This window comes from Cuculus canorus, chromosome 24 (genome assembly GCF_017976375.1).
Source record: "Cuculus canorus isolate bCucCan1 chromosome 24, bCucCan1.pri, whole genome shotgun sequence".
NCBI classification, from domain to species: domain Eukaryota; kingdom Metazoa; phylum Chordata; class Aves; order Cuculiformes; family Cuculidae; genus Cuculus; species Cuculus canorus.
The window spans coordinates 4,492,510-4,519,228 of record NC_071424.1 but is presented as its reverse complement, the minus strand read 5'-3'; the positions used below and the strand labels follow the sequence as shown (position 1 = coordinate 4,519,228).

The window sequence follows — 26,719 nt, the reverse complement described above, 5'->3', positions numbered from 1 at the left end:
CTGTTCTGTGGTTGATTCTATTCTGTGATTCAAGAACTGGAACAGGCACCCAGGGAAGTGGAGTCCCCATCCCTGGAGGGATTTAAAAGCCACATGGATGTGTTGTGGATTGAGTCTGGAAGAATCGTAGAATGGTTTGGGTTGGAAGGAACCTTAAAGCCATGGGCAGGGACACCTCCCACTGGATCAGGGGCTCCAAGCCCCATCCAACCTGGCCTGGAACCCCTCCAGGGATGGGGCAGCCACCACTGCTCTGGGCAACCTGGGCCAGGGCCTCCCCACCCTCACAGCAAAACATTTCTTCCTAAGATCTCATCTCAATCTCCCCTCTTTCAGCTGGAAACCATTCCCCTCATCCTGTCCCTGCACTCCCTGATCCAGAGTGCCTCCCCAGCTTTTTTGTAGCCCTGTTCAGTCCTGGAAGCTGCTCTGAGGTCTCCCCACAGCCTTCTCTTCTCCAGGCTGAACAACCCCAACAAGAGCATCTCAAGCCCAGGTCTCTGCCTTCCCAGATCAGCTCTTAAGTGCCGCACAGTGTTGAAGAGCAAGATTTGTGATTTTTAGGGCTTCCCTCTGCTCTCTTATCTGCTCCGTGCACCGAATCATGCGGCATGAAGCGTGCAAGACACTAAGGGAGAGATTTGTGCTCGCTTCATCTTTTCCTTCTCTGCAAATCCTTTGGGAATGCGCAGTGAAATATTAAAGGGCCAAGTGGGAAACCAGGCTGTGCTGGTGAAGGGAGTGCTGTGAGTCCATGGGGAAGGAATATGGGGTCTGCGCACACAGAGACAGGGGCCAGGGATAACTTAGTGTAACCTTTCTCTAACCTGTAATCTGCATGCTCCGCGTGTGCATTTAGCTGGAAAATATCCGGTTAAACAGGAATTATTGAAGGGAATCTAATCTCAACCATTTCCTACCCCATTCATAAAACCAGTTGAGTAGTAACAGCACGCAGCGGAGCCGAGCGAGGCAGCGGATGGCACGTGCAGGTAAGGCCCAGCCTCGTTTGCCTCGTGGAATGCCGTGGGCTCGGCGCTGCCGAGCAGCGTAGAGCAAGGCTGGCTTCAAAACTGTCTCACTAGTAGAGTGTCCTGGTTCTGGTTGTGTCTTCCTTGCAAATGTGATACCTTCACCATGAGTTAAAAGGTTCAAGGAGGTGAAAAACTCACTTTTTTGCCCCATTTGTGAACAGAGTAACCATCCTGCGAGACAGCTCAGCTGGGCTGTGGGTTGATGACACCATGGAAATCATCTTCCACCACCGTGACTGGCTTGGGAAGAGGGCGATGCTGGGACCTGGCAGGTTGGTTTGATGTGGACGGGGTATTTTCTGGGCAGAGGAAGAGCAGCTCATTGGAGTTTCCCTGAGGCAGCAGTCCTGGCTCCTGCTGATCAGGGCTGTGTATTTGAACACCTTCTGCATAAAACCAGCTGTAGAACCAGCTTCGAAGCGACTGCCACCCTCTGCTTGGGTTCTTCTCTCAGCCGAGGAAGTTGAGGGTGTTTGAACAAGCCTGAGGCTGGAGATTGGACGTAATCATTCTCCTTCACCAAGCAGTGTGTGTTTTCCAGCAGTCAAGTGCCAATTCTTCATCTCTGGGGCTGTGCTAGATTGCCTGTTTGTGGCAATTCATTAAGGATCTCTACAAACGTGGATTAAAAACCTTCTCAAGGGCTTTCCCACTTGCTGGCAGGGCTCTGCCCTCTGAGGGCTTGCTCGGCTGACTCCAAATGCTGGTTAAGGTGTGTAACCTGTGCTGGGAGAGCTGCCTGACTGCGGGAATGGTCCAAGTGCTGCTGATGCACCTCCTAAGGCACAGTAAAGCTCTCCAGAGCCACTGATCTTTTGCAGGCAGCTGTTGAAAACGCTGTTAAAGTGTCCATAAACTCCAAGTAAACCCTGAATTTGGATGGCTGAGAGTGCAGGTGTGTGGGTGGAGGAGGCAGTATGGGATGTCTTGCAGAGCCACTCGTGCTGGAGGTTTGTCTCCATGGCGATCGCCCTTTATTGACTTAAAGCCAAGGCTCCTGCTTCCCAGCTGCTGCTCTGGGCTGTGACCGCCGTGGCTCAAGCAGGATGGGTTGGATCTGAGCATTGTGCCCATGCTTTCCCCTCTGCCCTGCTAAAGCATGGACCATGGCGTGCGTTGCTGGTGAGGTGGTGATGCCCGGGGATGCTTTACCAGGTCAGTGAAAGACGCCTGCGCTGCTTTGGTCCCAGGTCTGCTCCCAGCAAGCACAACACTCACTGTGTTTTATAGGTGAGAGAAGCTGAGGCAGGAGGTCCTGAATCCCCATCCAGGTCTCCAGCTGTGCAACCATCCTCTGTCCCACAGAGCTCATTTAAGACCAAGAAAAGAGTTTGTGGGCTACAGGGATGATCCAAGGGCTGGAGCACCTTCCATAGGAGGACAGGCTGAGAGAGTTGGGGTTGTTCAGCCTGGAGAAGGCTCTGAGGAGACCTTAGAGCAGCTGCAGGTACCTGAAGGGGCTACAAGAAAGCTGGGGTGGGACTGCTCACAAGTCTTGTAGGGATAGGACGAGGGGTAATGGGCATAAACTGGAGAGGGGCAGATTTAGGCTTGACATAAGGAAGAATTTCTTCACTATGAGAGTGGTGAGGCCCTGGCCCAGGTTGCCCAGAGCAGTGGTGGCTGCCCCATCCCTGGAGGTGTTCCAGGCCAGGTTGGATGGGGTTTGGAGCCCCTGATCCAGTGGGAGGTGTCCCTGCCCATGGCACGGGGTGGAACTGGATGATCTTTAAGGTCCCTTCCAACCCAAACTACTCTGTGGTTTTCCGTGGGGCTGCACCTCATCCGTGCTGTCCCCACCTCTGCTCTGCCCCAGCTGACCCTTACCAAGCAGTTTCTTCACTTCTAAGACAAGAATAAGTGGGGTAGATGGGAGAGTTGCGTGCCTTTCTGCTTAACAGGCTGCTTGTGCTTGGTGGCAGGAGCTGAGGAGCATCTCCCTGGCTTTGAGCTGGCCAGGTGGCACTGTGTCCTTCTGGAAGGTACTTGGGGACCTTAGTTACAACCAGGGTTTGCTGAGGAAGGGCATGGCCTGAAGCAGGTGCCAGCAGAGGGAGCTGAGGTTGTTCCTCATCTGCAAAACCCTCCAGAGCTGCTGGATGTGGGGTTTTTTCCAGTCTTTGGGACCTGCTGGTCCTGGTGGCCGGCAAGACACGAGCCGTGTCCCCATCGGGCTGCTAAGCATGGTGCTGGGCTGTGGAGGGCTTTGCAGTTTCTGGGTTGTGTGGTCCACCCTGGGCAGAGGGGTGGGTGGCGTGGTGTCATCTGGCCTGTCCCAACCGTGGTGGGGCTGTGGTGATGCTGCTGAGCCAAACAGGAGCGTGGGCCGGGCAAGCAGAGGACAGGCAGGGTCTGCACGGGGCTGAGATGCCATAAAGGCAGAGATATCCCACCAAAGGGGATGAGGAAGGTGTCTGAATGCTGATGTGTCCATGTTTGGAGAGTGATCTCCTGCCGAGGAGCAAAGGGATCTGAGTAGCACAACCTGGAGCCAAATGTTGCTTTCATGGGGAGGCTTAGATGCAGCCAAGTGGGATGGAGTTTCCTCTTTGTTGGGACTCTGTGCCTGTTATGGCACAGTGTGGATGGCGATTCTGCTGGCCAGGAGCTTCTCCTCCAGGCTGGAACAGCAGGTTCTGTCCCTCATACCCCGTGTCTCCTCCGGCGGTGATGGGCTGTGGAGCAGGGAGCTCCGCTCTCACTGCCTGTCCCAGGGCAAAGCTCTGCGGGACGGATGGTGGAGACCCAAACTGGAAGGCTGGGGTACGCAGACCCATTTTTAGCAAAGCTGTCCCACTGGAGGGGGATTTCAGCCTCTCCTGGGGCTGAGCTCCCTGCGCTGTTGGCGAGGAGCAGTCCCGGCTCGGCAGCGTCTGTGGCCGAGTGGGCAAGGCTTGTAATCTCGGGGTAAAACACAACGCGAACCTCTCATTCCTCGTTATCTAATCTGCCCCGTTTTCCCTCCTCGTTGTTTACCGTGGCTGGGTTTCCTCAATTAATTCTGACAGCTGCAGGCTGGGCTGTGACGTCAACCTGCGGTAGCAAAGCCCAAAGCCCTGGGTGGTGTTGGACACGACCTCGGGGACGAGCCCCTCGCAGCCCAGCCGGGAGTGACGTTGAGCCCCTCTTGTAGGCGATGGTGAGAGCTGCGAGTGGACCGACACTTCCAAACTCAACAGCAGATACGGTCTTGTCCCCAGCGAGGCTGCAGGGACGTCCCATGGCCATGAGAGACTTGAACCCGTCCCACCTTTGCCTCCAGCAGCTCTGGGTGCTGCTTTAATTGGTGCTGTTAATAGCTGAGAAGGAGGGGGCGCTTGGCTGGACTTTGCACGGAGTGTTGGGCAATCGTGGCCAGATCCTTTCCAGCTACCTGGATGAGCACCCATCGCTTCTCTCGCCCCGGGGCACCGCAGGAACCAAGCAGCGGTGGGGGGAAAGGAGGCTTTTGCAGAGCTGGACTCATCCTTGCTCTCTCGAGTCCCAAAGCCTTGTGCAGCGACTCTGCGACCTCTCCGTGGTGGGCAGTGGATGTGTAATGTCATCTACCTCCCTAATAAGCCCCTTGCTGGTGTCCCCCCACTGCTCCCCAGAGCTTGGCAGGACTCGGAGCAGCTCCAAAGCATCTCTGTTTGCTGCTATGGTGGGGAGAGGAGCATGAGCTCCCCAAACCATGGCTTTGGAGCATCCTAGATTGTCCATCTTGGAAAGCAGAGGGTAAGCGGAGGCTCCCTACTCCTCATGGACCTCCTGGAGCAGGGGACTCCCCTCCCGGGACCGGCCGTGCAGCCTGGCCGCTCTGCCTTGCCCGCAGGGAGCAGGGTGGGAGGAAGCGGGTGACGTTGCCTGAGAAGCAGGTTTGTCAGAATTTTAAAGGGATCTAAATAAATAGCGATAAGGAAACAATTATTTAAAGAGCAAACAAATGGAAACTGCTAAATGTACTGGTGGTTTGGGTTTTTTTTTCTTCTCCTTGCGGGTGAAAGGTGCAGGGCTGATGCCGTCAAGCGCCAGGAGTCCTGTGGCCAGTGGTGGCCGGGGTGTTAGCCAGGCTGGGCTGGACTGGAGGAGCCACCCTGGAGTGGGGAGCAAGGAGAAGAGCTCAGCTTGCAGCCCCAGCCAAGCTGGAAATGAGCCTCCCCAGGACAAAGTTTCATTTCATTCCACCAGGAACAAAGTCTTATGGCTCTGAAAATGCCAAGCCTCAGGTGAGCTCGTTCCTGGTGGGCTCCCGGCTTTGCAGCCGAGGGCAGGGACAGCATGGACATGGGATAGGGATGGACCATGCTGTGCATGGAAACACGCTGGCTTTGGTTTGCTTAAAAGAATCACAGGATCATGGGATGGGTCGATAGGAAGGGACCTCAAAGCCCATCCAGTTCCACCCCCTGCCATGGGCAGGGACACCTCCCGCTGGCTCAGGGGCTCCGAGCACCATCCAACCTGGCCTTGAACCCCTCCAGGGATGAGACAGCTCTGGGCAACCTGGCCAGGGCCTCCCCACCCTCATGAGAAGAAGAGAAGGTGAAGCCTGGATTTGCTGCTGGCACCAGGCGATGGCTCCGGAGCAAGGATGATCTTTAAGGTCCTTTCCAACCCAAACTATGCTATGATTCTATGTATTTCTTGCAGCTCCTACGTGGTTCTCAGGGTCCTGCTTGTGTTTGAGAAGGTGCGTTGATCGGTGGCAGGGCCAGGCTGGAGCTGGAGAGCCGTTCCCCCTTCCCAGCCCCATTCCACAGTGCTGGGGCTGCAGAGTTGCCTGCAGGAACCGGGGTGCTGGTGGGGACAACCCATTCTCCTTGTCTCCCCAGCGCCCCACGCCCCGGAGATGCCGTCCCCTGCTTCAGGGCTGTGGCTGTCACCGTCAGGGCTTTGTTTCAAAGGGCAGCTCATTCCCATCCTTCCTCCTCTATGGCTTTTTTTCATCGGGTTTTGGTTGAGGATTAGGCACGTGTTGACAGAACAAACATTTTGCTGCCCTCAAAATCCACCACTGAGGAGAGAAGCGACGTCCTCGCTCTACCCGTGTCCCGAGCCAGCGCTGGGATGGGGAGAGCCGGGCTTAGGGCTGGAGCAGCCCTGCCAGGGGAAAGTAAAGCCATTTCGGGTCACGTCCCACACCGGGGCTGGAGCCTGGCTCCTGCTCTCTTGCAGAGCATTAATCGCTTTCTGCTTTAATATCCTGTCCTGCGGATCCAGGGATGCCACCGAGGAATGCTGCCTGGCTCCGGGGCTTTGGTGTGTGCTGGTGGCCCAGCTCTGCTGAGAGCTTTGTCTCCCAGGATCCGTCACAGCTTTGTTCTCCCCGAGCCACACTCGAGGAACTGAGGCTCCTTGTGATGTTGGGAGGCTGACAAGGCTGTGGATGCCCGTGGATTGTTCCCAGCAGCTCGTGTTTACCCGGGAAAAGCAAATTCCCCCAAGCTTTGAGGCTACCCCAGTTCCTGGGGAGTGGGTGAAGGCAAGACACGCTGCTGTAACTCCCTGTCCTCAGGCACAGGACCTTGTTTGGGTCGTGTCCTCCTCCTGCACCCCTTTTTTAGCTCAGTGAGCTCCTTGGCTCCCCGGTGACCCCCAGGATGGGGGTTCCTGACCCAGGCGATGCTCCTGGCGAAGGACACGTTTCCTTCGGAGCCGAGTGACTCACAGCTGAGTCACAGCTTTGCTCTGCACAGCTCAGTGCAATCTCCAGCATTTCCAGCTCTCTTCCAGCCCTGTGCGGTTTTTCCCCCACCACAGCATGTGAGATGCTGCTGCCTTCATCCCAGAGCTGTGGCTCCGTGGGATGCTGCAGGGCGTGGGGCAATCTCATCCCTCGTCCTCTGTGTGCGGCAGGCACGGAGTCCTCCCCACTCTGCTCCCTTGGGAGCTGCAAACCTGGGGCTTTCTGATCCCAAGGGTGGTGGGAGCAGGGTGGCTTTGGTCCCTGCTGAGCCCCTGCCTTCCCTTCTCCATCCATCCAGCTCTCACTTCGAGCTGCGATGGGGATGAGTTATGGGGTTTAGAGTTATTTTTAGGGATTTTCCCCCCTGAAGGGAATCTCCTGGGATAAGTAGAGCAGGACTCAAAGGGAAAGCACAGCCAAGAGCCTCTCCTGCTCTCTGGGGCATTGCGTGCTGCCCTGTCCCTCCTTGGCTTTGAGATCATTTGAGCTGTTCGTGCCTCTTGCTCCCACCCAGGATGGGTTTCTCTGCCTCAGCAGCTCCCACGCTTTCCGAGGCCGCCGCTCCGTGGGGCCGTTATGCCCAAGGATCATTTTGCATGCAAGGAAAATACAGCAGCAGCAGCAGAAGAAAAATGAATTTGCATTTCTTAATGTCAACCAGTGTGGGAAACAAAACCGCCAAGGGTTTTGCTGCCTCTCGGCCCCGCATCGGTGCTGTGTGAAAAGACAACATCCCGTCTGCTGGCACCGAGCCCTGCCCGTCTCACCTGGCTGCCTGTGTATGCCTGGGAACCGCTGCCTCCCGAGGGCCCAGGGCACGAGGAGGGGGTGCTGGCTCCATCGCCAGCGCCTGCAGGTGGGACAGGCGGGTGATGGTGAGGAAATGGGGGTACGGTGCTTGTGGGGGTTGTTTTCATAGAATCATGGAGTGGTTTGGGTCGGAAGGGATCTCAAAGCCCATCCAGTTCCACCCCCTGCCATGGGCAGGGACACCTCCCACTGGATCAGGGGCTCCAAGAACCATCCAACCTGGCCTGGAACCCCTCCAGGGATGGGGCAGCCACACCTTCCCTGGACAACCTGGGCCAGGGCCTCACCACCCTCATCGTGAAGAATTTCTTCCTAATGTCTACCCTAAATCTTTCCTCTTCCAGTTTAAAACTGTTCCCCCTTGTCCTATCACTCCAAACCATTCTAAAGAGCCCCTCCGGAGCTCTCCTGGAGCCCCTTTCGGCACTGGAAGCTGCTCTAAGGTCTCCTCAGAGCCTTCTCTTCTCCAAGAACAACCCCAACTCTCTCAGCCTGTCCTCATACGGGAGGTTCTCCAGCCCTCAGCTCATCTTTGTAGCCTCCTCTGGACCCGTTCCAACAGCTCCATCTCCTCCTTACGTTGGGGATTCCAGAACTGGACCCGGGACTCCAGGTGAGGTCTCACAAGAGCAGAGCAGAGGGATAAGGTTATATGGGATTTGGTGTCTGTGCGGTGATGTGGGCGCCGTGGGGCTGGTGCACGGAAGCCCACGACAGGAGCCATCCCTGCAGGTGGGTTTCCTCCCTCTGTACCCCAAATCACCCGTGCAGGGGGGCTGTGACCCTTCCCTCCTCCCTGCCACGGAGCTGGGTGCACCCACGCTATCCTGAGCCCTTTCTTCCTGGCACCGCCGGGCGGACGACGCACAGACATTTCCAGGCTTTTAATCCCAAGAGACAAAAGCAGGAATTTAAGGCGACAGGAGGAAGAAAAGAGCAGAGCTTTGAGCTGGGAACAGCAAACATGCTGCTGGAACTCGCTGCTCCCAGCGTGGCTGAGCACCCTGCGACCTCCCTGCCTGTGTCACCCGTGTGGGAGAGTCCCTGTGGGGTTTTGGAGAGGTTTATTGATATGTTTAGGAGGAGAGATGGTGGTCCAGGGGCTGGGCTTGCGGTGGGAGGCCACGCTCGGGCTGGCATCACCCAGGTATCTTCACCCCCCACCAGCTTGTCCTTCCCCAGCTGCCCTCTCAGGCGTGGTTGGAGCGAAGAGGCTGTCACCCCAGGGCCAAACATTGCACCTCCTGCTGCTGTGGGGTGCGAAGGAGCCTTTGCACGGGGCCAGGTGAGCACCAACACCTCTGTCTCCAGCTGGGAGATCACAGAATCACCAGGTTGGAAAGGACCCATTGGACCATTGAGTCCAACCATTCCTAACACTCCCTAAACCATGTCCCTCAGCACTTCATCCACCCGTTCCTTAAACACCTCCAGGGAAGGCGACTCGACCCCCTCCCTGGGCAGCTGTTCCAGTGCCCGGTGACTCTTTCCATGAAGAATTTTTTTCTGATATCCAACCTGAACCTCCCCTGGCGGAGCTTCAGGCCATTCCCCCTTGTCCTGTCCAGATGTTTCTGGGCCCTCCTGTGCCAACAGCACAGTGCGAACCCCCCCCCGGGGATGGACTGTTCACAAAGGCTTAAGGTGATAGGATGAGGGGCAATGGGTATAAACTGAAGAGGGGCAGATTTAGACTGGACATAAGGAAGGATTTCTTCTCCATGAGGGTGGTGAGACACTGGAACAGGTTGTCCGAAGAAGGTGTGGCTGCCCCATCCCTGGAGGTGTTCAAGGCCAGGTTGGATGGGCTTTGACCACCCTGATCCAGTGGGATCTGCCCATGGCAGAGGGGTTGGAACTGGATGATCTTTAAGGTCCCTTCCAACCCATTCCATCCTGTGATCCTATCCCTGCACCCCTGATGGAGCTGGATTCTCCAACACCCTTCATTTGCACCGTCAAGGGCTGCCCTGAGATGCAGATAACACTGAGTTGCGGTGCCGTTAACTCTCCTGCTGCTGCTTTTCTTTTTCTTTCAGGTCTCTGTGCCACAGCTCAGGGATGTCCGCAGCCGCCTCGTGCAGGACTGAGCACGGGAGCAGTGGCCACGGCTCGGAGCCTCAGCTCTTTTATCAGGGCGGGTGCCAGCAGCAATAACCGGGGCTGTTTGCTTCGAGCACACATGCGTCCCCCGTAAACAGGGTTTATGGCAGCATCTGGGAGATGGGGAAGCCTGGCAAAGGCAGCTCGGCGAGGTAATAAAAAGGAACAGCCCTGCAGAAATCATGGAATCGTTAAGGTTGGAAAAGACCTCGAAGCTCCTCCAGTCCAACCTCATCGGGCCTTGGCTGGGAGGAGGAGGAATTTAAGGAGATTGGGTTTATCTCTGTTCTGGAGGAACCTTAGTTGTTTGAGAGCTGTGAGGATGCTCCCCTAGATCTGCACGGGGTTGTTGCACAAGCGAAAAACCTGCCAGCTTCTCCCTGCCCACCCCTGAGTTATTTCTCTTGCAATCTCTGGTTAACTCTGGGGCTGCAGCTCTGCTGGAAAACCCTTCTCCCCTCCAAGGGAGGTGGAAACCTTGGCTGATCCTCCTCTCATGAGGTTGTGCTCAGCTCTGCTTTGCAGCAGGGCACCAGAACCACCTATTCCCGGTGCTCCCTTTCTTCTCGGTGGTGGCTTTTATGCCCTTCTGTAGGAGTTTGGGGGGGGGGGAATCCCACAGGCAGCAGCTCCACGGTGCTTCCTGCTATTTGCTTTGGTGGTCCGGGAATGTTGTGCTGCAGGAACCGTGACCGATGCTGCTCTGTATCGACACCTCTCCCTGGAGCATTTCTAAAGCTTCTCTGTGGAATCAGCCTCCCCATCACATCTTCCAGGATACCCAGTTTGACCGGTGAGCTCTGTGGAAGCAAAGGGACCTCTCCAAGGGTGGGCACCGAGTTGTGACTGTAAAGCAGGTGGGAGCTGGGATGGAAAATGTAACCCGTACTCCCACCTTCTGCCAAACTGCTGCCCTTTTCGGGGCAAGAGGAGCTGGCAGGCAGTGAGCGAGATGTGCCTGAGTCCCAGTGGCTCCCAGATCCTCTGCTCACTCCTCCCCTCTTTGCTGCTGCCATCGAGACTCTTTCTAGGATCGCAGGGAGCACTCCAGGCTCTGACCTTCCGTGCATGTGTTAGTTTGAAACACACACGAGCCAGGGTGATAAACCCTCTCCGTGCAGCCGGGAGGAAACGAATTGCTGTTAGCAAACAGCCAGGGAAGGGTAATTAAGATTACGGGCAGCAGGAGGGGAGTGAGCAGCCACCACTTCCCGCTGGGACCTTCCTCCTGCACCGATGGCTTCAGCCCCAGGATCCCTGGGCTGTGCCTTTTCCCTCAGCATTAATTCCCTCTGTCCTGCTGCTTTCCCACTGGTTTCTGGTTGATTTGAAGGCTGGTTTCTGCCTTGGCTCAGCACTGGGAGCATCCCTCTGCACCCAAAGCTGCTGCGTGTACCAGGGACGATGGCGCTGGGGAGGTGGGAACCCGAAGGATGCCTGGTTTGGTGGCAGCCGGGGGTTATTGGTCTTCCTCCCGCTCCAGGCTGGAGCTGAGGTGTGTGTCTGAGGATAAAAACATCCATGAGATCTGGGGTTGGCATGGACGGAGGTGCTGATGTGTCTCCTCCTGATGCTGAGGTGGGTTTGATCCTGCAGAGCAAGACTGAGCCGGGCACTGCTTTAAAAGAATTCCAACCATTTCCAGTCTCTTTAGGTGGCAGAAAAGCCTGAGGGAACCCATCCTGCAGCCTGGGAGCAGAGGTCCATCTCTTCTCTGAGCATCGCCCAGAGGTATGGACATGGGCTACGAGGTGAGGCCGCTCAGAAGGACACAAACTTGTGGCTTTTCTTTACACAGAGACCCCCGTTGTCCCCAAAGGCTGCGCAGGAGCTCAGGTGGAGGAAACTCTTCTGCTGCAGGAGATAAGGAAACACCGCTCAGCTTGAGGACAAATCAGGCTCGATGGCCTCTGTGGTTTCTGCAGTGACATCAAGTGCCTTCAATAGTTTTATTATATATTACGAGCTGCTTATCTATTATTCTTGTGATGGAGCCAGAGATTAGCTGCAGGCAGGTGGGCAGAGAGATTCTTCCAGGCTGATTCATGAGTCCTTTCTCCATCCTTCCCCTCCGGCTGCGTTCCCAAGCGTTGAAGTTTCAGCCGTAGCAAAAGGCACTGGAATTGGAGCTGATGGGTTGACAGGGAGGACAAGGAAAAAAGCATCAAAAACTGCGCACATAGGGCAGAAAACTCAGACTTTTATTTCCCCTCTTTTGTTCTTCCTCCGGTGTTGCAACCTCATCTTTTCCTGGTTTGCATATGCAAGCAGAGCTGTGGACGCACGATTGCGAAAGGCAGCAGGAGCACAGCCGGGCTGGTGACATCGAGTGGCTGCAGCCACCAAACCTGCTCTGGGAGGAAAGCAGAGATCTCGCTTTAGGGCCTTTTGCCTGATTTTCCAGCTCCATAGCATGTGTCCAGCTCAGCAAAGCAAATGATTTTGTGCTTAACCTCTTTTGCTTATTGAAATCCTCAGTGCTACACATAAGGGGAGCAGGAAAAGCCTTTTCAGACCCTGATGTGAGTCGGGCAACTGGTTCAAAACCAGCTGGGGCTGACCTGGGTCTGGGATGCTCTGGAGCAGGGACCTGAGTTGGGGGTGATCTTGTTGGGGTTGTTCAGCCTGGAGAAGAGAAGGCTGTGGGGAGACCTTAGAGCGACCTTCCAGTGCTGAAAGGGGTCCAGGAAAGCTGGGGAGGGGCTCTGGATGAGGGAGGGCAGTGATAGGATGAGGAGGAATGGTTTCCAGCTGAAAGAGGGGAGATTGAGATGAGATCTTAGGGAGAAATGTTTTCCTGTGAGGGTGTGGAGGCTCTGGCCCAGGTTGCCCAGGGAAGTTGTGGCTGCCCCATCCCTGGAGGGGTTCAAGGCCAGGTTGGAAGGGGCTTGGAGCCCCTGATCCAGTGGAAGGTGTCCCTGCCCATGGATAGAGTGGGACTGGATGGGCTTTGAGGTCCTTTCCAACCCATTCCATCCCTGGATTCTCTGATCTGGAGCAGGAACCCAGCACCAGGTCCTGCCAGCAAACCCCCTCTGCCTGGTAACATCCTGCTCTCACCCCGTATCCGCAGTCACTTTCTCCTCTGTTTTGCTCCTTTGGATGCATTATTTTGACGTTCGCTCTGGTAACAAGTAGTAAATAAACCTAATAAACGAGGGCGACCTGCAGGTGATGTCACGGCGAGGAGGGGCAAATCCAGCTCGTACAACTCGTGCGAATCGTAACTTGCTCAGCAAACTTCCCCTGAGCCGGCAGCCCGATGGCCGAGCAGGTACGGGGGATGCAGGACAGCTGCAGTTCCCATGTGGGGATGCTGAGGTCGGACACAGGAGAAGGTTTGGGTGCTGGTCACCAGCCCCTGAGACAGAGTGCTGGTTCAGTGCCTGCTTCCTGCAGAGCCTTTGTTCAGGACCCAGCATCGGGTGTCAAAAAAAGGCAAGATTGGCTGTAAATTGGAGAGGGGCAGAGTTAGACTGGACATAAGGAGGAAATTCTTCACCATGAGGGTGGGGAGGCCCTGGAACAGGTTGCAAAGAGAAGTTGTGGCTGCCCCATCCCTGGAGGTGTTCAAGGCCAGGTTGGATGGGGCTTTGAGGAACCTCATCCAGTGGGAGGTGTCCCTGCCCATGGCGGAGGGGATGGAATTAGATGATCTTTAAGCTCCCTTCCAACTCCAACCATGATTCTATGAAGGCTGAGTGGAGGCAGCCAAACCCTTGCAGCCCAACCTGCTGCGTCTCCCTGGAGCTGAGCGGGATGTAGGATCAGACCCATTGCTGTGGGGCAGCACCGCTGGGTTGTGCGTGTGCCGCCTTGCCTGGAGTGGAGAGGAGGAGATGCTCCGAGTGCTGCTGTGAGCTGGCAGCACTCGGGGGACACCGGATGGCCAGGACCCCAATCCTGGCTGTGCTACATCCCCATCCCATGCACCTACCCCACGGCAGAGCCTGGGTGCTGGTGGCTTCATCACCGCAGCTGCTTGCCCGCCGTGTCCTCCCCTGCCACATCTCCCCCACTCTCACCACCATCTCTACTGGGTCTGGTTGTGTTTACCAAAACCAGGGGAGGAAAAAACCTCCCCCCCTCACACTGCAGGAACGCTGATCCAGGGGGAACATTTTCCTCTCCGATAAGATAACATTGAACCATTTCAAAAGGGAGGCAGAAACTCCTGGTGCTGGCGATAGTGTGGCCAAGCGCTTTGCCAACGCTCCGGGTGCGCCAAGGAAGCCGTAACACAGGGGTCGCCATCCGACGGGGTTTTATTGTCCTCCGGGCAAACAGTTCTGATGGAATGGCTTATTGGCTGTGCCGTGCAGCCGCCGCGCACCAGCCCTGCGCTCAGGGCGGCCGAGGGACGCCGGCTCTGCCATGGCTGCAGATGCAAAGCTCAGAGGTGGTGGCCGTGTGGCCACCAGGATGCAGCGATATGGGTCTGATCTGGGTTGCGTCACGGAGGTTTGTGGCTGAGGTTTTGCCTGACGTGGGTTTTTAGGGCACGGAGGAGTTTGGTTTCAGCAGTGCTACGTGCACGGGAGAACTGCTTGAACTGTCCTACGTTCTTCACGTGTTAAAAAAAAGAGACAATAAATACCAACTTGGTGTCTGTCTCGGTCAAAACAGCTTTTTCCTGCTTTTGCCGGTGAAGACAACCCAGGCCTGGAGCGCTGCACGTTCCTGCCGTGCCCCCCGCACCTTTCCCTGCCCGCAGGCAGCAGCAAGGCAGACCCTCGAGGAGGAGATGGAGCCGTATCCCTGGTGTGAGGGATGGTTTGGTTGGTGAGAGGGGCCCTTTCTGTCCCCAACGGGCTCTGAGCATCTTCTCTTGCAGTCTCCATTGCAAACCCTGTGTGGCCACAGCGCTGATGTAGGTTTTGCTCCAGGGGTAACAGTTGGGATGTTCTGGGGGTATCAGTCGGGGATGCTCCAGGGATATCGATTGTGATGTTCCGGGGGTATCAGTCAGGGATGCTCCAGAGGTATTGGTTGGGATGTTCTTGGGGGTATCAGTCAGGGATGCTCCAGGGATATTGGTTGGGATGTTCTTGGGGGTATCAGTCAGGGATGCTCCAGGGATATTGGTTGGGATGTTCTGGGGGGTATCAGTCAGGGATGCTCCAGGGATATTGGTTGGGATGTTCTTGGGGGTATCAGTCAGGGATGCTCCAAGGATATTGATTGGGATGTTCTGGGGGTATCAGTCAGGGATGCTCCAGAGGTATCGGTTGGAATGTTCTGGGGGGTATCAGTCAGGGATGCTCCAGGGATATCAGCTGGGATGTTCTGGGGGGTATCAGACGGGGATGCTGCAGGGGTATCAGTTGGAGATGCTCCTGGCCCCGAACCAGCTCAGCCTGTGCTGGGGAGTGATGTTGTGCTGCTGAATGAGCCAGAGACTCCCAAGTGTCTATCCAACAGGTCTCTGTGCTGCAGAGCCCAGGAGGAGCTTTGGTCTTGACCTCTATGGCATCCCCATCTCTTGGATGGGTGTCCCAGATGAAGGTGGGAAGGGATTAATAGTGCCTGGATTTCATAGAATCCTGGAATCACCAGGTTTGGAAAAGACCTCTTGGATCATTGAGTCCAACCACTCCTATCTGCCACTAAACCACGTTCCTGAGCACCTAGTTTATCCATCTTTTAAATACCTCCGGGGACGGAGACTCAGCCACCTCCCTGGGCAAATCCCCCCTGGATTTGTCCCACTCCCCTCCCACGGCCCATTTATGTTTGACCCCAGTGTCTCCACGCACCCCTGAAGGGTTAAGCCTGGCTTGGGCTGTTCAAACACCTCCAGCTGAGGTAAGCACCCAGCTTGTTTGTTCAGGTAAATAAGGAAGGAATTCGATATAATGGGCAAAGGAGGCATTTGCTGAGCACCTTGCACACAGCTGGGCTGACGGCTTCCCCCTAGCATTCCTCCAAACAGCCGCCCGCTGCCTGGTTTCACCCCTCCTCACCCTCAGAGCCGCTCGGGGTGCCCCGTCCTTGTCCCCGTCCCGTTGGTGCCCATCCAATGCAGCTCAGCCTGGCCACCCTGCTGCCACCGTGCCGGCGTTGAGCCGGGCAGGGTGCTGCTGGCCACCATCCCCGCCGGTGCCGGGACACCCTTCTTCGGTCCATGCCCATCACGCCGAGCGCCACAGGGATGGCTTTTCCCACCCTACACCGGGATCCATGCGGGTTCTGAGCCACCTGCACGCCCTCAAGGTAAGTCCCATGCTGCTGATATGACCTTCTGGATGCACCAGCACCACCTTCTCTACCTCGTGGGGCTCCTCCAGCCCTTTGGGCATCAATTTGGGGCAGACACAGTGCCGGCCCCTGGGAGCATCACATCCCAGGACTTCCAGGTGTCATCGGGCAAAGTGAGGAGAGGTTGTCCTCTCCGTGCGAGGCTCCTGGCTCTTCTGGAGTGGTGTCACCTGAAATAAAACTGATTTTGTGCCTTCACAACCACCTCTGGCTCAGGTGAGGAGGATGGGGTGGGAGTCAGGGTTCCTAGGGCTGGCTTCTCCCAGCCCACCCGGTACCAGCTGGGACACTGGGGAGGGTCCCGTGAGATCCAGTGGCTGATGGGACAATGTGTTTTGGGGCATGATGTGACCAATAATGAGCCAGCGTTCCAGGTCCTGTGTGGCCATCAAGGAGCTGCCAGCTCAGGGATGTCACTATTGAAACACCAGCCCAGGTTGCCCAGAGCCAGTGGTGGCTTCTCCATCCCTGGAGGTGTTCAAGGCCAGGTTGGATGGGGCTTGGAGCCACTGATCCAGTGGGAGTTGTCCACCTATGGCATGGGGTGGAATGGGATGGGCTTTGAGGTTCCACCTGACCCAAACCATTCTATGATTCTCTCACTTTGAACGCCTTTAGCGCTGCTCTGCTTCTCTACTGGCTGGGTTTTTTTGTCAGTGCTACGGGCACGTTGGCTCTAGGTTTGATTTTTATGGTTCTGCTCGGTTAGTGAAACACAAACGCTGCTCGTCTGCCAAATCCCCCACAATATGGGCTTTCTCATGGCCAAGGAGCTCGTGGGGGAGGAAGGTGCTGTCATAAATAGGGGCTCCCTGGCCCTGCATGGGGAACACCAAGCTCCGCTGCTCACGCCGAGCACTGGGGCTTCGTTCTGGCCACTGGCGTGTTGTGTCCATACCCCTCCCTGCTGCTGTTTGCCTCCCTGCGCTGAGGGAGAGGGCAGCCTGACCCAGGGCGTGGGGACCCGTGGGGACGCCCAGCGCCCGCACCAGCACCCATGCAGGTAACGGCAGGAGGAGCTGCGGGAGCCTCAGTGGTGTTGGAGAAGGCTGAGAAGGAGCAAAAGTCCAGGATGCCCAAGATGAGCTGCATATCTCCTGGGTGTCCATCCAAACTCTGGACCTGCCCTGGTCCCAACCCCATCACCAAGCAAGACCCCTGGGATGTCCCAACCCAAACCTGGCTGTAGGGTGGTTTTGGCCAATCCTTCCTTCCTCCACCCAGAGATCAAAGGGATGCGTGGCACAAACAGGGGTTGGCAGCCGCGAGGGACGTGGCGTGGTGAGGTTGGCAGGGTGGAGGGGATGTGTTGGCAGAACCTCAAGTTGTCAGCAGCCTCTGAGCACCCGTCTGTCCAGCCCCAGCTCATCGGGGCCCCTTAAAATGGCTCGTGTCTCCTTTTGGGACAGCCAACAGGGTCCATCGCTTCTCCGTGTCTCTGTGCAGTTGATCTTAGGGTAGTCTTCATGGCATGGCTGGCCTCTCCTTAGGTGCAGAAGGTCCTTCTCCGAGGTGGAGAGCTGACCCCAGGAAGGTGATCGGGACAAGAGATGTTGAGTCAGACCAGAAAACAGGGAAACACCACCCTAGATGGGCTTTTGGATATCTGGGTCTGTGGGGTGCTCATCCTCTCCCACCTCTAGGATCCCAGTTTGTTTTGTTGTGGGCATGTAGGGTGGGTGAGGCTTAAAAGATCAGTCAAAGATAAATCCCACTGCCTACGGCTCTGCTCCAGGCGATGTGGGACAGTGCCTCCCTGGATGGCACAGCACGTTTCCATCCCTGTCTCTGTTCCCACCCCCAGGCTGGGGGCTGGAGATGACCCCGGAGCCTTCCCCCTGCCCTGGCTGCCTGGGAAGAGCTTTCAGAAGCACCCAGGGATTTGGAAGCCACCCTGGACGCTGCAGGCAGCACCACCGCGGGCCAACAGCCACCGGTCCCACGGGCTTCCCAAGCGGTGCTCCTGCACAACCTGTTTAACCACAGATTTAATTTGAATTAACGGGCCCATTGTTTGAGGGTGGTGGTTGGGTAGATTTCTTATTTGTTTTGGTTTTCTTGCTCCCCAAGGGCTGATCCCAGCTCTCCGCGCTGGCACCCACGTTGCTTCCCCGAATGATGGTGGGTTGGGTTTGCCAGGATTGCTCAAGGCGATACAGGAGGTCCTTGTCCCCATCCTCATGTCCTTGGGCCACGGCGTCTGCTGCTTCCCTGGGCTCTGGATGGGGCTGAGTCCTTGCAACCCTGTGGAGCTGAGCCATGGCCCAGCACCACCCAAACCCCCGGGCTTGCTGCTGGTCCTATATAGTAGAATAGAATGGTTTGGGTTGGAAGGAATCTTGAAGACCATCCAGTTCCAACCCCTGCCATGGGCAGGAACACCTCCCACTGGATCAGGGTGATCAAAGCCCATCCAACCTGGCCTGGAACCCCTCCAGGGATGGGGCAGCCACCACTGCTCTGGGTAAACTGTGCCAGTGCCAAACAGGACAGTGCCTCGGGATCCTGGTCCCAGTGCTACCACCTCAGGCTTTTTGCTTGAAGGCAACGCCTGGGTTCGTTCTCTCAGCATTTGTTGGAGTTGCTTGGGGCTGAGATGTCCTGGTGGCCTTTGGTGGTGGCTTCTGCCTTTTCCTCCTTTCCCTGCTCCACGAGCCCTCGTGCCAGCAGCTCAGCCCTTTGCCGCAGCATCCCGCGAGCAGGGACACCCATCCCAGCTGGTTGGGGTGGCTGCTCCACACCCACAGGTAGCACCGGGGAGTGAGGCAGAGTCAATCAAGTTGAGGACAGCAGGTACCTCCTGGCCATGCCTTGGGGCATGGGTGGTTGAGGTTTGTTGTGGGAAGTGGAGAAACACCTGGAAGGGTTGATGGCACCATGCTGGTTTGAGGTCTGCTCCTCCACTGCTCTGCAGGCGTGTTGGGAGGGTTGAATGATGATGCCAGGGCTGGTATGGGTGTCCTGTGAGTGTCCCAGCTCCACTCAGCACCCTAAGGATGGCACCACTCTTGCTTGGAGCCTCCTCATGGGATGCTGAGCTCGTGGCATCGAAGACTATGGAGCTGTGCTGGTGTGGCTTCGCTGCGGGCGAGCTCTGGGGCAAACCCACCAGCAGTGTGCTCAAGCCAGGGAGCACCTGCCAGGGCTGATGCAACCACAAGCACAGCCCTGTTTAGCTCGAGTGAGGATCGTGAAGGTTTTTGGGTTGTCAGGTAGGTCAGTGCTTCCCACCAACCTCTCAATGTTCTTGGGGTTGCCCTCCCAGCTCTCCTTCTCCAGGAAAAAGCCCCCCTCAAAAAAAAGAGAGAGGAGAGGGAAACAGCCACCCAAAGTGGTTTCTTAGAGCAAACAGGTCCCCACCCAGCCTGGCAGCCTGCGTGCCAGTGCTGGAGAAAGTCAAACAAAGGCCCCCGCCCTGAGAGTACAGCACCGTTTGGCAGGTGATTGCTTGGGCTTTTGGGGCTGCTTGCCCAAAGGATTTGGTTCTTCCCGTCCTGGCTGGGAGGAGTGGGATGGGGATGCGATTGGGATGCGGATGGGGTGGGATGAGGATGGCAGTGGGGCCATCCATCCATCCATCCATCAATCCATCCATCCATCCCTCCATCATGCCCTGTGCCCAGGAATGGCTCCGCAGCTCTTCTCCTCCGTGTATCTGGTTCACGGCTGCAGGAGAGAAGCCCAACAGAGGCTACACCACAACCCCAGAGCATTCCGGAGGCGCTGGAGTTGAGACTCCCCATCCCCAGCCTAGAAAGCCCCCACGGCCGGCACTGTGCAGTGGGGCTGGAGCTGCGCAAGCTGTTACCTCTTCGCTTTTGTGCCCGGAGCAGCGTGAGGCTGGATTTAGGGCTGATCTCCTAAAGCTCTTCTTTTAATCTAGAGCAAATCAAGGAGAGGTTTGGAAGCCGATGCCATCTCTCGGGGAAACTGCTCGGGCTGCAAGGCCAGCTTGGAGATGCAGACACCTCTTCTCCCTCTTCCTCCTCCTCATTATGGTGCCACCAAATCCCCTTGGGGATGTGGGTTCCATCTCCCGAACCCGTGTCCCCTCTCAAGGTCCCCATGGGATCAGGTTGGCATGGGTCTTGCTTAGGTGGCCATGGTTTCTCCATGCATTTTCCCAAGCTTTATGGCCTTTTCCGAGGGTGAAAAGGCCCTCGGGCAGAGCTTCCTCGCGGTGCCGGTGATGCAAAGGCTCAAAAATCATACTTCTGGGAGCGTTAAAAGCCTCGGCGTGTGCTCTAAGCTCATTCCCACTGGTATCGCTGCAGTTACGAGGCTATGGCGTGCGGCTATTAATGATGTTTAATTAAAGCCCAGGGAGCAGAGCTGAGCTCAGCAGCATGAGGTGGGCAGTGTGGGGCACAGCAGAGCTCTGGGGACAATAAGGTGCCATCCTGGGCACCCAGTCACCCATGTCCCTCCTACACCAAGCAGCCGGCTACTCGATTCCCCACTCCCGAGGGATACACTCTGCCTGGAGGAACCCCGTGGTGTATTTTCCACTTTTTAAGCCTTTTTTTTTCCCCCTAAATTGAGATTTAGAGCAAACTGGGTCCCCCTTTTCCCTGGCCGCTGCCCCATCACGTCCCTTTAGGGGCTGCCTGGCTGCCTTAGAGGGGTTTGGGGTTGGTTCAGGCTTTGCACTCTCCTTTTTTATTACAGGCTCCATTGTAAAAGCTGCTACTTTTTCTGCTTTGAATTTAGGGTAAGCTATTTTCCTTCTTGTGAAGAGCAATGTTGGAGGCAGGAAAGGAGCTTGGCAGTGCCCTGGCCCCGCTGGCAACCAGCATCTCCCCTGGCAAGGGCTTTCTCTTCCCAAAGCCTGAGGATGGCTCTTGGGGAGGTTTCTCCATGGATGGAGCTGTTTCCTACTGTTGCCATGGAAATTCAGCAGGCTCATCCTCTTCTTAGTGGCCTCCCCGGGTACCAGAGGTGGATGGGGACAGGCTGATTTGGGGTAGTTTTTCTTGCAAAAAAAGTCAAAGGAAAGTTGTCCGTTGTTGGTTGGCAGCAGTGGCGGAGAGCTGGGCTTGGTCCCAGCTGAGTTTGGGTGCTGTCACCCCTGGAATATCCTCATCTGAAAGCTGCAGGTGATGTTTCCCGTGCCCAGAAACGCACCGGAGTGATTGAGGCATCCTGCAGCCTCCAATGCCCAACGCTGCCTTGGATCCGCTCCCGCGTGCTCCACTGCCTCCCGCAAAGGCGTTCAGCCCCACCTGGAACTGAAATGCTGCCAACTCAGTGCGCAGTTCAAGTGAAGCCCCTAAAACCCTACGATACTCAGGACCCCCCACGTCTGGGCTCTTTCTCCCTGCTGGCTGCTGCAGCCCCCAAAAACAGGACAGCCCCCCCAGCCCCACAGCTGATCCCCAGCCTGCATTGATCCAAGGGCTCGCAGGGCACCGTGAGTCTCTTTGGAGGATTTTTTCCCCTCTAACAGGCTTAGTTCCTCCCTTTGTGCCTGACTGCTGGGCGGGAAGGCAGGGATCGGTGCCGGAGTGAGTTTTTTCTCTCCTCCTCTCCAGGTTTGCAGCCGGTGCTGAGCGAAGGGATGGGCAGTGCCAGTCCTGGACTCACCGCTCTGCCCCACAGCCGCCTCACCCGGCCGGACGCTGCTCTCCTGCCACCCCTGAGGGACCCCAACACCCGGAGCTGGGGGTGCCCGGAGAGCCCCAGCCCTCCTGCCACCCCCGAGCAGCCCCTGCCTGCTTTCTGCCTGCATTACTTTGACATGCTCTACTCCGAGGACATCACCTGGGCCACCAAGGGCATGGGGGAACCATCCCAAAGCGGTGCCCAGGGAGGGCGAGGAGAGCCCCAGAAGGAGCCGGAGCAATGTCCCATCATCGACAGCCAGGGTTTTGGGCTGGGGGCTGAGGGGGACCTGCAGGCCAGCCTGCACCTGGAGGAGCACTCGCTGGAGCAGGTCCAGAGCATGGTGTTGGGTGAAGTGCTGAAGGACATCGAGACGGCTTGCAAGCTCCTCAACATCGCCGCAGGTGGGTGCCTGCACAGGGGCAAAGCGGGGCAGCCTGGGTCCTGCCGTGGGGTCCAGCGAGGGAGGGATGCACCGGTGCAGGGACTAAAGCAGTGCTGCAGCTCAGGAGTTCGGAACCAGGAGCTGAGGTTTGGGGGAGCGCGGTTGCTGCTGGGTTCTCCTGGGCAGTGTGATTGCTGACACGCAGGAATGCCAGAAAAACACCCCTCTGCCCTCACTGGCTCGGGGTTAAGCCAAGGTAGGGGTTAGCAGAGCTTCACACTGTGCTGGGTGTGAGATGCTGGGGTGACCCAGCGGGTGCTCCGGAGACACAATGACCTGAACTGGGGGTCCCTTCTCCTCCAGGGCATCGCTGTCGAGGTGCCTTCCAGCCTTGCCCACCTCTTGGGGCAGTAACAAGAGGCAAACAGTGTGACTTCTATCATCCTTTTCTCTATCCTGTTTCCCTCGGGACATATGGAATGTTCAGATGAGGGTATGGAGTTGGAGACAACCTGGAACCAGCTGGTGTGAGCTGAGACAGGCACGGGATTGGGTGCAAGGGGAGAAGGACCAGCGTAGGATGGACTCCTAAGGGGGTTGGTGCCACTGGGCATCCCTGGAGTGTTCTCCGGGCATCGCTGCCCTCACACAAGCAGACTCAGGATGTGCTTAGGTTGATGCAGTCTCTGCCATCTACTCCCTTGAAGGATTTGAAGTCACCCATAACGGTGCAGGGAGAAAGCGGAGCTCCAAAATGCTGCGTGTGACTTCCCAAAGTGAAGGAGGTGGTGAAGGGATGGTCCCCAGGGACCAGGGCAGGCTGGGAGCAGGGTGTCCCCCCTAAGTGGGTGATGCTGCAGTGGGGCAGGAGGTTCCAGGTTCCCAGGGAGCTGCTGTGGGGTGAGCTGAGTGTCCCCACTGTCGCTGGTCGAGCTCACCTTCTGCTCCAGACCCTGCAGACTGGAGCCCCAGCAATGTGCAGAAGTGGATCCTGTGGACGGAGCATCAGTACCGGCTGCCGCAGATTGGGAAATCCTTCCAGGAGCTGTCAGGAAAGGACCTGTGTGCAATGTCTGAGGAGCAGTTCTGCCAGCGCTCGCCTGCCTGCGGTGACATCCTGCACGCCCACCTCGACATCTGGAAGTCTGGTAGGGACCAGGGACTGGGTGGGTGATGCTGTGCAGTTGGGGGATGCCCCTCTGACTGTCTGCCACTTCCTTCCAGCCACCTGGATGAAGGAAAAAATCGCTCCGGGAGATGTGAGATACTGTGGTGAGTTCCGTACAGGCTCAACTTCTGCCTCAGGGTCTCCCTGCGTAATTGCAATTGTGTGGTCTGTTGGAGTGGCTGCAGCAGCAGCAGCTTTGCTGTTGCCCTCCCTCATTCCTGGAGCAGCCCCTGGGCTGTTTGCAAGGTGCAGCGAAGGGGAGATGGTTGTGGGACCTTCTCCAGCCCTGTCCTGTACCCTGCACATCCCTACAGGGCAGAACTGAATTGCTTTCCCTGCTCCAAGAAAGAGAGGAGAAAGCAGTGCTTCCAGCCCCAGTGTTTGGGTTGAGCCTCCGGAGACCCATGGGTGTCAAGAGGGGGTTCCCCAGACAAGGACTCGTGTGGGTCCCTGGGGTGGTGCAAAGCAGTGAAGTCTCTCTCCCCCACCCCTTCCCGTGGCAGGAGGTGATGCCAGCTGGGCGGACAACAAGGTGGACTCATCCTGCGCCGGACAACCCATCCACCTTTGGCAGTTCCTCAAAGAGCTCCTGCTGAAACCCCACAACTACGGCCGCTTCATCCGTTGGCTCAACAAGGAGAAAGGTGGGTTGGGTGGACGCTCTGTCAGCCCCTTCTTGGTGGGCGCTGAGGGTAGCAGGTGGGGCCGTAACCCCTTTGTCCTCTTCTTCCCTCCCAGGCATCTTCAAGATTGAGGACTCGGCACAAGTGGCCCGTCTGTGGGGCATCCGGAAGAACCGCCCGGCCATGAACTACGACAAGCTGAGCCGCTCCATCCGGCAGTATTACAAGAAAGGCATCATTCGGAAACCCGACATCTCCCAGCGCCTCGTCTACCAGTTTGTCCACCCGGTCTGAGTGGTGGCAGTGGGACAGGCTGAGCTCCAGGAGGGACAGGGGACCTTTGCCGCCTCCCTCTGCCTCCCAGCCACAGAAACCATCTTTCCAGTGCTAAGGACCGTGGCTGGGGTGCCGAGAGGCTCAATCTCCTCGGGATCTGCTGGTGATGGACCATGGGACCCCCCTCTCTCTCAGCCTTGGAGGGGTGAGCCCCCAGCTAAGGGACCATCACCAATGTGCCCAAGTGTGGGGCAAGGACCGTGCGGAGCCCTCGTCTCCCAGGGGAGGGTGGGTATGGAATTTGGTGCCGGCAGAGGAGATGTGGGGTTGATCAGGGGGAAATGAAGGCAAATGAATCTGTCGCAGGGCTCCCCACAACCTTGGTGCCTTTTGGCAAGGGTTGAAGGTGGGAGGGTCTCTGGGGTCACCCAAGGGAGGAGCTGAGGGATGCAGGAGTCCTGCCCTCAGGTCTCTTGGTCCCCAGCATGTATTCCTCTCACAGTGTAGCCCCAGGGCACCATCAGGACACAGGGTCTAAGGGCACATCACAGCAGGAGACCTCACTATCTCCCTGTCAGCATTCCCCAGGGTTGCTGTGCGCGGGGGGGCAGTCCTGTCCCCATGCCTGGCTGCGGGACCCACGGCCCTCAGTGCCTGTTAGGAGTAACCATGGGCACTCCAGCAGAGTCTGGGTTCATCCCATCCAGCAGCTCTGGGTTCATCCCATCCAACAGCTCTGGGTTCATCCCATACAACAGCTCTGGGTTCATCCCATCCGGCAGCTCTGGGTTCACACCATTCAGCAGCTCTAGATTCACCCCATCCGGCAGCTTTGGATTCACCTCCATCCAGCAGCAATGGGTTCACCTATGCAGCAGCTCCGGATTCACCCCATCCAGCAGCTCTGGATTCGCTCCCATCCGGCAGCTCTGCGTTCACCTATGCAGCTGCTCTGGGTTCAGTCCCATCCAGCAGCTCTGGATTCACTCCATCCAGTAGCTCTGGATTCACCCCATCCGGCAGCTTTGGATTCACCCCATCCAGCAGCTCTGGATTCACTCCCATCCAGCAGCTCTGCATTCACTCCATCCAGCAGCTCTGGATTCACCCCATCCAGCAGCGCTGCATTCACCCCATCCGGCAGCTCTGCATTCACCCTATCCGGCAGCTCTGGATTCACCCCATCCAGCAGCTCTGGATTCACCCCATCCAGCAGCGCTGCATTCACCCCATCCGGCAGCTCTGGATTCACCCCATCCGGCAGCTCTGGATTCACCCCATCCAGCAGCTCTGGAATCACCCCATCCAGCAGCTCTGGATTCACCCCATCCAGCAGCTCTGGATTCACTCCCATCCAGCAGCTCTGCATTCACCCCATCCAGCAGCTCTGCATTCACCCCATCCAGCAGCTCTGGATTCACTCCCATCCAGCAGCTCTGGATTCACTCCCATCCAGCAGCTCTGCATTCACCCCATCCAGCAGCTCTGGATTCACTCCCATCCAGCAGCTCTGGGTTCACTCCCATCCAGCAGCTCTGGGTTCACCCCATCCAGCAGCTCTGGGTTCACCCCATCCAGCAGCTCTGGATTCACCCCATCCGGCAGCTCTGGATTCACCCCATCCAGCAGCTCTGGGTTCACCTCAGCTGCAGAGACAGGAGCTGCCTGCATTCTGGTGGCTGGGCTTGTCCCTTCCCTCCTCCGCTCCCTCCTGGGTGCTGTCTGTGAGTGGCTTCTCCCCGGCCATTGTTCAGGGAGGACAAAGCCTGGGGACAATGACACCCATAGGGACGAGGACAGCTGTGGGAGCAGCCTGGCACGGGCAGCACCGCGGCGCCCGGGGATGCTGCCTGCTGTGGGAGCTGGGTGCGGGGTGACCGGGCATCCCCCCTTTGCCTGCCACTTGGGGACATGCTCAGCTTCTCCCCTCCACCGGGATTTGGGGCTGAAAAGGGATCTTTTGGAAAGGAAACAGCCGTAAAACTCAGGGCTGCGCATCCCTGGGCATCCTTGCAGGTGTAGGAGTCCCCTGAGCCAGGTCCCCCATCCTTGGGCACGGAGACACCCAGAGCTCCCCAAATCCCCAGATCTTTGGCCCTGGCACGGGGCTCTTCCCTTAATCTGGATTTTATTTGGACTGCCTGATCACTGAGTTTGGGAGAAGGGAGATGGCAGCTTTGCCCTTTCCTTCTGGACACTACATCTTAAACTCCACCTGCCGAGCCCAGACTGGGACAGAAACCCAGGGATTGCTTAAACTGCACATTTCACAAGAGTCTGAGTTACCTGGCGCCGTCGATCTTTTATATTATATTCTTTTTTCTTATTTCTTTATTTGCTTTTTGGTTTTGGCTGGCGGCAAGTTGTGGTTTAGGTTCAAATAATGAGGGTAGGCGGGTGGCCCGGGTACCCATGAGATGCTATGTGGGAGGAAAAAAGCCCACCTGGTTGTTTGTCTTTTGTTTTTAACTTAAAACCCCTGCCTGGGATGGTGCCTGACTTTTTCTTTTTATCCTGCCCATTTCGAACCATTTACACGGCAGAGGCGCGGATGCGCTTTGGCCATTTAGGCTGGAAGGAGGAGCAGGAGGAGAAAAACTGCCTTGGCCTCTGGAAAAAGGGAGGAGAAAGTAGAAGTACAGGTGGGGGGAAGGAGAAATAAGGGGGGAGAAAAAAGCAAGATGTGTCTTGTGATTTCCTGCGTGTGACCGATGCTCTCTCAGACGGTGTAGGGAGCAGCAGGAGGATGGGCTGGGGATGCTGGAGCTCCAGATCATAGAATCATAGAATAGT

At 57.0% G+C, this 26,719-nt stretch overlaps 1 protein-coding gene across 2 annotated transcripts; it reads left to right on the top strand.

The window, feature by feature from the left end:
• The first annotated feature begins 15,001 nt into the window (after window positions 1-15,001).
• On the top strand, window positions 15,002-23,950 carry SPDEF (SAM pointed domain containing ETS transcription factor). 2 transcript variants are annotated; one of them, XM_054087648.1, is made up of 6 exons: window positions 15,002-15,828; window positions 21,405-21,878; window positions 22,810-23,007; window positions 23,084-23,131; window positions 23,531-23,671; window positions 23,766-23,950. In XM_054087648.1, the coding sequence occupies exons 2-6, from the start codon at window positions 21,431-21,433 to the stop codon at window positions 23,942-23,944; spliced, it is 1,014 nt and encodes a 337-aa protein (XP_053943623.1). In that variant the 5' UTR covers window positions 15,002-15,828; window positions 21,405-21,430; the 3' UTR covers window positions 23,945-23,950. The 2 variants fall into 2 exon arrangements, with proteins under 2 accessions (XP_053943623.1, XP_053943624.1); XM_054087649.1 differs by lacking the exon at window positions 15,002-15,828 and adding an exon at window positions 15,837-16,089.
• The last annotated feature ends 2,769 nt before the right edge of the window (window positions 23,951-26,719 follow it).

Bases quoted from the DNA above. Each gene is read 5' to 3' on its own strand.
- SPDEF (XM_054087648.1), top strand. From the start codon at position 21,431: ATGGGCAGTGCCAGTCCTGGACTCACCGCTCTGCCCCACAGCCGCCTC. The intron at 21,879-22,809 runs GTGGGTGCCTGC...CTTCTGCTCCAG, and splicing joins GCTCCTCAACATCGCCGCAG to ACCCTGCAGACTGGAGCCCC. The intron at 23,008-23,083 runs GTAGGGACCAGG...ACTTCCTTCCAG, and splicing joins CCTCGACATCTGGAAGTCTG to CCACCTGGATGAAGGAAAAA.